The sequence below is a fragment of the Panthera uncia genome (genome assembly GCF_023721935.1).
Source record: "Panthera uncia isolate 11264 chromosome C1 unlocalized genomic scaffold, Puncia_PCG_1.0 HiC_scaffold_3, whole genome shotgun sequence".
Classification (NCBI taxonomy): domain Eukaryota; kingdom Metazoa; phylum Chordata; class Mammalia; order Carnivora; family Felidae; genus Panthera; species Panthera uncia.
Window position 1 is genome coordinate 493274 of NW_026057584.1, and position 10291 is coordinate 503564.

Here is a 10291-nt window from a genome sequence, read left to right on the forward strand (position 1 = left end):
TCCCCCCTGCTCCCTGCCCCCTGCCCCCCCCTCAGCAGTGGCAGGGTATGTGGATTCCACCCCTCAAGCACAGACAAGGTGGGCTGACGCCACCCTTCATTGTAGACAAGGGGTGGGGGGGGCGGTGCCTGAGCCCAGACGACCTGCCCTCCCAAGGGCAGGAGGGGGGAGGACACAGGGCCCTGCAGCCTCACCAGCCTCAGCGGAAGGGCGAAGAAGCAACAACAAATAAAGGGACAAAAACTGCTGCTGGACAGACCCCACGGTGGGGGAGCGGCGGCTGGCCTTCCCTCCTCCTTCGGCCTCTCTCTCTCCCTCCATTTCTGGGTCTCTGTGGCTCCTGCGTCTCTACCCTCTTACTTCTGTCTTCTATCTCTCCCCCCATCTCCCTCTCCCACCCCCCCACCCCCATCTCTGTCTCTCTGTCTCCCTCTGTACCCTTCTCTCTCTCAGGCTCCCCTCCAATCTCCACCCACGTGGAGGAGGAGGAAGAGGGGGCAGGGCTGGGGCTGGGGCGGGTCCCTCGTCCTAACACGGGACAGTTTCCTTTCCGCTGACACTCTACCAGAGCCGTGGAGGAAGAGATTACGGAGGCAGCGGCTGCCGCTCCAGGCATGGGGACCCCACGGGCGCCCTGGCCTCTTGTCTGGGCCGTGCTGCAGCTGGGCTGGTGGCCAGGATGGCTCTTAGGTACGTGGTCAGGGGGAAGACTTCCCACCCATGCTCCCTGGCAGGTGGGGAGGGGGCTGGGGGGGTGGGGGGCCAGGGCCCGGAGGCCCAGCTCTGCCCCTGGCAGGGTGCTGTGTGGCTTTGGGCAGGGGAAGGGGCCTCTCTGGGCTCCAGTTTCCTGCCTGCCCACCTCACCTGGTGTCCAATCCAATCCTTGCCGATAAGCAGGCAGGAACCTCCCAGCTCCTCCTCAGAGTCCCGTGGGACAGGCCGGACGCTCTCTGAAGGATGATGGGTCCTCAGCCCAGATGCTAATGTTCTCCTGGGGATGGGACCAGCCTCCCAGGGGGAGGACTGTCTCTGCAAGGCTCCAGGCTGGACGGCCCAGAGACACTTCTTTAATTATATCCGAGGTGCGGCCATTCAGGTGAAGACTTCTCACCTCTCCAGCCCACCTGCCACGGGCCTGGGGCCTCTAGACAAGACTCTTGGGTGTGCAGGGGTGGGCACGGCTGGGGGGGGGGCATCTGCGGCAGGATCTGGCAAGGAGGCCCTGGCCCCTAGCCCCCTCTCGGCGGGTGTCTGTCGGGCAGGCCCTGGGGGCCCCCAGTCAGAGTCTGCTGGTCAGGGAGAGGGGCCTGGCTGCCCTTGTCCTCCAGGGAAGGTGGATCCCTGGGAGGAGCCCAGAGTCTTTTCTCTGGACCTCGCTGGGCTCAGAGGTGTGACGGCCCCTGAGCGTCCCATCCCCCCACCCCGACCCTGGGGCTGCCCGTCCCGGAGTGTTGATGCCCCTCCAGGGCCTCCAGGCAGCAACCACCCTGCATTTCCTCCTCAGGCTGGCCTGGCCCTCAGGTTCAAGGGAGGGAATTCAGAACAGAGGTCGGTTGTCCAAGGGCCTGTGGCCAAAAGGTGCCCCATGGGGGTCCTTGCGTGGGAGCCCGGGGAACAGGGGCCGAGGGGCGGATGTCATCCGAGCATAGTCAGGCCACGACTCAGCCCTGGTGGCCGGCTACCCACCAGGACCCCTTCCCAAAGCAGGGGAAGATAAGAACGTGGTTGGGTGTGCCTCCGTTTCCCCACCTCAGCACTGAGCGCTCACGCTGCCGACATCACAGGCCGGGTGGTCCTCCGGCTCTTCCATCGGCCTCCGGCACTGCTGGCTGTGGGACATCTGGTTCCACGTCATCTCCTTCCCTTCCTGATTTATTCTCTGTATTTATTATTTTGGTCGTTTCCATGGGTGTCCCCCACAGATCCTCATCTACACGTTTTTTGTTTTGCATTTTATGAAATATCCCAAACCCAAGAGTTGGCCGAGCCCTATGCTAGCGAACAACTATGGTAAGGGTACGTACAGGCTTTGAAACAGGCAGGCTTGAGTTCAGCATCGCTGACAAGGCACCTGCCGCTGGGGACAGGGATGCCTGCCTTATGCTGAGAATGGAATCAGATCGTTAATGAAAACTGTCCGGCACAACCCGTGATAATGTCCTTTGAAGCCAGATTTCGCTTATGTATCTTTTCTGCTTTATAATTTTGAGAAATGCCTGAAACCTACAGCAAAGTCACAAAAGCAGGCAGCGGACCCCCTCCCCAGAGTGGCCAGCTCGCAACCCTGGCACATTTGCTTCCGTGTTAATTTGCCGGGTGAGCCATAACGAAATACCGACCCCTGGGGGCTGCGGGTCCGAGAGTAGGTGTGGGCCGGGCTGGCCCCCTCCGAAGCGGAGGGGGCATCCGTTCCAGGCTCCCCCGGCTTCTGCCGTTTGCTGGCAGTCCTTGGGGTTTCTTAGCTTGTGGGTACATCACCCCATCCCCGCTCCAGCTTCACACGGAGCTCTCGTATGTTTGCGTCCAAATTTCCCCCTTCTTACAAGGACACCAGTCATGTCGGATGAGGGACCCACAAGCTCCAGCTTATCTTAATTAATTACACGTACAATGACCCTATTTCCAAATAAGGTCACGTTCTGCAGTGCTGAGGATGAGGCCTTCAACACATGCACCAGGGGTCACAGCTCAGCCCACAGCGCTTTCCGAGATGTCAGACTTCTCTGCTAACACTCCAGAGGCTTCCTCCCTGGACGGTAGCCTTGACCCACAGCCCGGATGCTCCCGCACCCCAGGGCGCCCCAGGCTGGGTTATCCGGCCCTGATGGGAGCCCAGCCGAGGACCCCCTGCTTCACTCAGATGTCTCTGTCTTCGGCTCCTTCCAACTGGGGGCCCAGCTCTCTCTGCCACCGCCAGCCCTGCCCTTCTCTGTGTGTGCGTGTGGTGTTTGTTTTTTTAAATCAAATCTCAATTTTATTTTGGATATGGAAAGCCTTAGGATCGGGAATACAGAATTAGGAATATTTTTACTGAGGTACGACTGACCACAACGTAGTAATTTCAGGTGCACAATGAAATGATTCGCGATGTGTATATACTGTAAAACGACGACCCCGGTAAGGCCACCAACATCTGTCACCACACACAGTCACAAAACGCGTCTCCTGTAGTGAGAACTTTCAGTCCACTCCGTAGCGCTTCCACTGACTGTCGTCCCCGTCACCGTGCTGCGCATCCCCGCGCCGTGACTCTCGCATTTCGTAGCTGCAAGTTTATGCGCTTTGACACCCCCCCCCCAACTTGCCAGCACCTCCCTCCCCATCTCGGTAGCCACCAGTCTGTCCCCTACGTCCGTGAGCTCGGGTCGTGTTTTACTTTGCTTTTTGTTCTTAGATTCCACGTGGAAATGAGATCCTACGGTGTTTGTCTTTCTCCGACCGACTTACTTCACTTAGAGCGATGCTCTCCGGCTCCGTCCATGTGGTCACAAATGGCGGGGTTTCGTTCTTTTTTTTTTTTTTCTTTTTTTTTTTAATCGCTGAGCAACATTCCGTTGTGTCACAGCACCCCTGCCTTATCCATCGTCTGTCGGCTGCTTCCATACTTTGGCTGTTGGTACAATGCTGCTGTAAACGTAGAGCTGCGCATATCTTTTCAAATTAGTCTTTCTGTTCTCTGCGGATAAGTATAAGCAGAGGAATTGCCGGGTCGTAGGGTAGTTCTGTTGTTGGTTTCTTGAGGAGCCTCCACGCTGTTCTCCAGAGCGGCTGCCCCAGTTTGCAATCCCACCAGCAGCGCACGAGGCTGCCCTTTCTCCACGTCCTCGCCGGCACCTGTTTCTTGGGTGAAAGAAACGTCAGCCACTCTGACCGGTGTGGGGGGAGGGGTCTCACCGTGGTTTGGATTTGTATCTCCCTGACGATGAGAGATGTGGACTATCTTTCCGTGTGTCTGTGGCCCTCTGTGTGTCTTCTTTGGAAAAGTGTCTGTTCAGGTCCTCTGCCCATTTTTAATTGGATTGTTTGGGCGTTTTGCTAGCGATTTACATGAGTTTTTACGTCTTTTGGATATTATCAGATGTGTGATTTGCAAACACTTTCTCCCATCCCGTAGGTGGCCTTTCCACTGTGTTGATGGTTTTCTTTGCTGTGCAGACGCTTTTTACTTGGACGAGGCCCCATGTGTTTGTTCTCACTTTTGCTGACGGCAGAAAGGGTCCAAGCCAGGGGCGCAGGCACGCACCCCCGGGTGTGTCTGACACCTGTTTGTGGGTGATCACAGGCGTGCTGGGGCCCTTCGGGGACCCCACGGCAAGGAGGCCAAGGCACCCTGTTTCCGTCCTGATGAGTAAGAGACCCGTGGGGGTGGCTGGAGCCCCGACAGCCCATTGCGTGACCCTTCTGACTCCACAGACAGGTTTGCCTAAATCCAGCGCCAGCTGGGGGTGAAACGTGTGGCCCGTGGGCCACACCGCTCTCTGTGGGAGCCTGACACACAGCCTGTCCTGCGACACTGGGCCCCACCGTGAGGTCTCGGGGTCCCACCCTGCCAGGCGGGCACACTGTTCTCTCCTGAGCCCACTCCCCAAACATCTCATTATCAAATATAAATAGACCACATTTCAGTGTTTAAGCCCAAACAATATAAGACTCACAGATGTTGGTACCATAGGGACAAAGTGGACTCCCATCCTCTGTCCTCAAAAGTGAGTTCCACTATCGACCCTTCTCTGGGAAGGAGTTTGGGCTGACTCCCAGGCTCCATCTGGCCGTCGCCCCTGCTCCCGGAGAGCAGAGAGCCGAGGGCCCACCTAGCCCTCTATCTCCCCCATGAGGTCTCAGCCCCGTGCTCCCTCTGGCCCACTCCCCCCTGGTGCTCCCAGGCTCCTATTCCAGGGAGCCCATCTTTCTCCATCCGGAGAGGCCCCTGAGCACCCGGCTGGGATCCCCCCTACGGCCCTGCACCCCGGCCAAACAACCAGCGCCCTCGACGGTCACACACCCTGTGACTTGAGGGAGGTGGGTGCTCCCTGGTCAGAGCTGCTCTGGAGCCTGCGACGGGCCTGCCCCCTCCCGCCTTCCCCACAGGAACACTACCCCCTCGACCTGTCTCGGGCCAGGCGTAAGCTGCCGCTGTATCCGGCCCCTGCCCCTAAGCGTGCTGTGAGGACACGGGCGGGTGGGAAGGGAACGGGCCCGGCCGTGGGAGTGTGTCCCGGGAAGGAGTCTGAGGAGAAGCGGCGAGGCCGTATGGCGCCCAGAGGAAGTGGGACCTGGGCAGGACCGGGAGGCTGCCGTGTAGACGCCTAGGCAGAGAGGCTGGGCCAGGGTGGATGGGGCTCCAGACAGCCCAGAGTCCCCTCCACACCAAGTTCAGACTCCCTGGGAGGCCCACAAGGAGCCGACGAACAGAGAAGTGACCCAAATGGTTGCAAATTCATGTCAGACGCGGGGGCAGTGAGGGTCTGAACCAGAGTCCTCGAGGGGCCCTTGTGGGGGGTGGGGGGCTTGCGGGAGTGGGCAGTCCACGCACCACGTGGACCAGAGGGAGCCCGGAGGCACGGGGCTGGGCGGGCCCCACGGATCACACGGCCTCGGTGCCAGACTTCGCCCTGCTGGCACTGTTCCTCCCTCGACGAGTTCCGTGAGTGGACGCGCGCTTCTCGGACAGATGCGTAAGAACGGCTGTCGGTGCCGCCAGGGTCAGCGGTCCTGCTGTCCCGTGCTGGTCGTGTGCGCCTGGGACGCATGGTTAAAATAGGAGACAGGCTTACTGTGGGCGCCCCTGGTGCTGTGTCACCCCCGGGAAAGCCGGGCTGGGGTCCGTGAGCAGATGGCCGGCTCCACAAGGCAGTGGGCCTCCCGCCTGCACCAGCCACCCCCCCCAGTCCCGGCCTGGCCCCCTCCAGGCCTTCTGGCCTCCTCCTGGCCAGGGGGATGGGCCCTCTGCGGGGCCGCAGAGATGCACGGACAGCCACCCCCCCCCACGGGGGCCAGGGGACCCCAGGCTGGGTGGCCTCCTGGCCCTGACACCCAGGGGGTGCCCACCCTCATGGCCACGTGACAGCCCTGTCCCTCCATCAGTGGCCAAGGGAGACACCAGGGAGGCAAGAAGTAGAAGGTCCAGACTGGTTGGGCCAGCCTCTCTAAGCTTCCGGGCTCCCAGTGTAAAGGGGGGTGGGGGGCGCCCCGCGTGCTCCCCCGAGCAGGGCCAGCGACGCACAAGGGTGCTGCGGGCGTGTCAGGGCCCACCCTGCTCCCGCCACCTCTGTGACCTCGCCCCACGTGAGGGGCCCAGTGGGGACGTACAGGAAGAGCTCTTGTTACCAGCGCCCCGACGGGGCTCGCCGGGCCCTGGCACCGGCCCCTTCTTCCCTGGGGCCACGGTCACTCGGCCAGCAGGACACCGTGACCAGCCTCAGGCACCCTGTCCCCAGAGGCAGAGGGACTCCAGCTGAAGGGCTGTGGCCCCGTGTGTGAGGAACCTCGCCCGGCACACGCTGTTGCCGGAGCGGAGGCCTCGCCAGGCAAGAAAAGCTCAGAGGGGCAGCCACGTGGCCTCACCTCAGGACTGACGTCCCCGGTCCCGGAGCATTTGGGGAGTAGAGGGGTGGGGGACATGCTGGGAGGGCCAGGAAACGACCCCACTGGGCCACGTCTCACGTCTGGATGCTCCCAGGGGAGCAGCGCGGCAGGGGCCGGGAGGGGCCGGGAGGGCTGCAGGGGCAGGGGGCCGGGGCAGGGGGCAGCCGGGCCGGAGCTGGGTCCCGGCTTAGCAGCCTGTGGCCAGCCGCCTCCTCCCTCCAAGCCTTGGTTTCCCCGTGTGTAACTCAGGTCGTGGTGCAGCCTCCCCGTGTGAGCCGACCACAGTGAAGGGGGGGCCCAGCACGTGTGGGTTTGGCCGTGACTCTCTGGAACCCTGGGAGCCTGTGACCCGTCCCCGTGTCGCCTTGACCCCATATGGGTGCTGCTGGCGAGATGCCTGGGCCTCCATGGAGGGGCTTCTCCCCTGCCGCGGTGAGCATGCGAGGGCGTGTACACTCACGCGGGCGCTTGTGGACGTGTGGGAGCACGAGTGCATGTGTGCGTGCGGGCCTGGGCGTGCCCGGCGTGGCGGCGTCGCTGGGCCAGAGCCCTGGCCGTCGGGTGTTCTTGCGAGGCCTCGTTTTGTGGAGAGCGGGCCAGGGCCCAGGACTGTCAGGGGCCTCCATTTCTGTCCATATCAGGGGGCAACGGCCCGGCTGGCCTCCGAGCTCCCGTCCCCAGGGTCGTGGTGGAAGACACGGAGGGACCCACGCTGACCCCACCCAGCTCTGAGCTTGTCCTGAGACGGGCCAAAGGCTGGACCCTGAGCCTCCTGGGGGCTGGGCTTTCCGTGGGAGGCCCCCACCGGCCCCTCCCAGCCTCTCGGACACCCACCCCTCCACCCTCAGTATACACGGGACCCGGCCAGGCCCCCGATGAGCCAGAGGCCCAGGACGGTGGAGCCAGAAACGTGGGGGGTCAGGCCCCCGGACACTAGCAACCCGGAGTCAGCAAGGGAGGGGTGACGGACTAACCACCACGGTCCAGGGAGAAACGGGGGGACCTGGGGCCTCAGGTCTCGGTGGGCTCAAAGGACAAAAGTCCCACCACAGAGCTGCCCGGGGAGAGCGCCATGGCCTCTAGAGAGGGCCGGGAGAAGCCGCCAGGGGCTCCGCAGAGGGGGCTCCGGTGCGGGCTGGGGTGTGCGAAGGCCGGGAGAGCAGGAGGGTCCGGGCGGGCTGCCCGCGTGCCTCCTTCCTCACCAGCCGGTCCTCTCCCCACGCCTCAGACTCCCCCTACAGGCCCTGGAGCCCCCTCACCTTCTCCCCGGCCCAGCTCACGGTGGTCGAGGGGGAGAACGCCACCTTCGTCTGCCACCTGCCCGACGTACCCGAGAGCTTCGTGCTCAACTGGTACCGCGTGAGTCCCCGCAACCAGACGGACAAGCTGGCCGCCTTCCAGGAGAACCACACCGAGCCCGGCAAGGACAGGCGCTTCCGCGTCACGCGGCTGCCCAGCGGGCAGGACTTCCACACGACCATCCTCGCCGCCCAGCTCAACGACAGCGGCATCTACCTCTGCGGGGCCATCTACCTGCCCCCCAACACGCAGATCTACGAGAGCCCACGAGCGGAGCTCACTGTGAAAGGTGCACGGCCCGGCGGCCGGGGCAGGGGGCGCGGCAGGGACCACCCAGGCTGCACTTCCGACACACGGGGTGACTGAAGCACCCCCACACCCGCTGCCCCTTAAGGGAAGGCAGGGCCTCAGCGGGGGCGGCAGGTGGCACTTGTCAGGGTAGGGAAAGCTTGGAAGCTCAACAACGGAGGTGCCGCCTGGAAGAGGCTGGTCGGTGCAGACCTAGAAGCCACGCCCCTCGGGACTCGGAGAGGGCAGGGGAGGATGCTGGGTCCCCTCCCTGGGTCCCCCCTCCCTGGGTCCCCTCCCTGGGTCCCCCCTCTCTGGGTCCCCTCCCTGGGTCCTCCCTCCCTGGGTCCCCCCTCCCTGGGTCTCCTCCCTGGGTTCCCCCTTCCTGAGTCCCTTCCCTGGGTCCCCCCGCTGTCCCCCCCATGTCTCCTCCCTGGGTCCCCCCTCCCTGGGTCCCCTCCCTGGGTATGCCCCCATGTACCCTCTCTGGGTCCCCCCTCTTTGGGTCCCCTCCCTGGGTCCCCTCCCTGGGCCCCCCCTCCCTGGGTCCCCCTTTCCTGAGTCCCCTCCCTGGGTCCCTCCCAGTGTCCCTCCCATGTCTCCTCCCTGGGTCCCCCTGTGTACCCTCTCAGGGTCCCCCCTCCCTGGGTCCCCCCTCCCTGGGTCCCCTCCCTGGGTACCTTCCCCGTGTACCCTCTCTGGGTCCCTTCCCTGGGTCCCCCCATGTCCCCCCCATGTCCCCTCCCTGTGTCCCCTCTCCCGGGCCCCCCTCTCTGGGTGCCCTCCCTGGGTCCCCCCATGTCCCCCCCACGTCCCCTCCCTGGGTCCCCCCCTCCCTGGGTACCCTCCCTGGGTACTCTCCCCGTGTACTCTCTCTGGGTCCCCCCTCTCTGGGTCCCCTCCCTGGGTCTCCTCCCTGGGTCCCCCCTCCCTGGGTCCCCCCTTCCTGAGTCCCCTCCCTGGGTCCCCCCCATGTCCCCCCCATGTCCCCTCCCTGGGTCCCCCCTCCCTGGGTCCCCCCCCGTGCCCCCTCTCTGGCTCCCCTTAGTGAGTCTCTGTCCTTCTGCCCCTCCAGAGAGAGTCCTGGAGCCCCCCACAGAGAGTCCCAGCCCCCCACCCAGACTCACAGGCCAGGGCCAGGGGCTGGTCGTGGGCGTCACAAGCGTGCTGGTGGGTGTCCTGCTGTTGCTGCTGCTGACCTGGGTGCTGGCTGCGGCCTTCCCCAGGGCCACTCGAGGTAACATCGTGCCAAACCCTACTGCCGTTCCCCGCAGACAGAGCTCAAGGCACAACCCACAGCCTCGCCCGCCAGGGATCCCAACCCTCCCCCCCCCCACCGCCTCCCCCCAGCACCCTCGCAGCGAGGACCCCTCAAGGAGGGGCTGGGCCTGGAGCAGGCCTCCCAAGTTCCGGGGCCCCCTCTCCCTAACACCTGTTTTAAGGAGGGATGGGGGGTAGGCAGCTGCCAAAGTGAGGAGAAGCCCCCCAACAGACTGAACCACCTACTCTGACTGCACCAAGGCCACCCCCAAACCTCAGGCCACACCTCAGCCCACAGGGCACAGTGAAAGTCATTCTAACAGCCGCTGGGCTCTGCTATTGACCACAACCACCAGGGTGGTATGAGGCCCCCAGCTCCCCGCCAGGTGCACCTACCCTGGCCTCCCGGCGTCACGAGGACGACTGGTCACTCTGACGATGGGTACATGTCCCTGGGGCTGGAGGGAGGTGCCGAAGTTGATTCTCCTGGAGCCACTGAGAGGGGACCCAGCCAGGAGTCAGCTCTTCCCCAGGCTCCAGGTCATGGTCTCCTGGGACAGGCACCCAGGGGGACATGTGGCCAGAGAATAGGAGGTTCCACAGGGCCCTGGACAAGACTTCCAAGATCTCCCCGCTGAGCGGGTCAGGGAGGGCAGCTGAGGTCAGGGAAGGCGGCTGGGGTTAGGGAGGACAGTGGGGTCAGGGAGGATGGCTGGGGTCAAGAAGGAGGATGGCTGGGGTCAGGGAGGGCAGCTGGGGTCAGGGAAGGTGGCTGGGGTCAGGGAGGGCGGCTGGGGTCAGGGAGGGCAGCAGGGGTCAGGGAGGGCAGCTGGGGTCAGGGAGGGAGGCTGGGGTCAGG

At 63.8% G+C, this 10291-nt stretch overlaps 1 protein-coding gene across 1 annotated transcript in view; it reads left to right on the forward strand.

Annotated features, from left to right (window-relative positions):
* Positions 1-538: 538 nt before the first annotated feature.
* PDCD1 (programmed cell death 1) overlaps positions 539-10291 on the forward strand; it is an 11882-nt gene continuing 2129 nt past the window's right edge. Inside the window, exons 1-3 of the mRNA XM_049614488.1 lie at positions 539-690; positions 7814-8173; positions 9248-9409. Of these exons, the coding sequence (XP_049470445.1) occupies positions 615-690; positions 7814-8173; positions 9248-9409 (598 nt within the window). The 5' untranslated portion in view covers positions 539-614. The remainder of the gene's footprint in view (positions 691-7813; positions 8174-9247; positions 9410-10291) is intronic.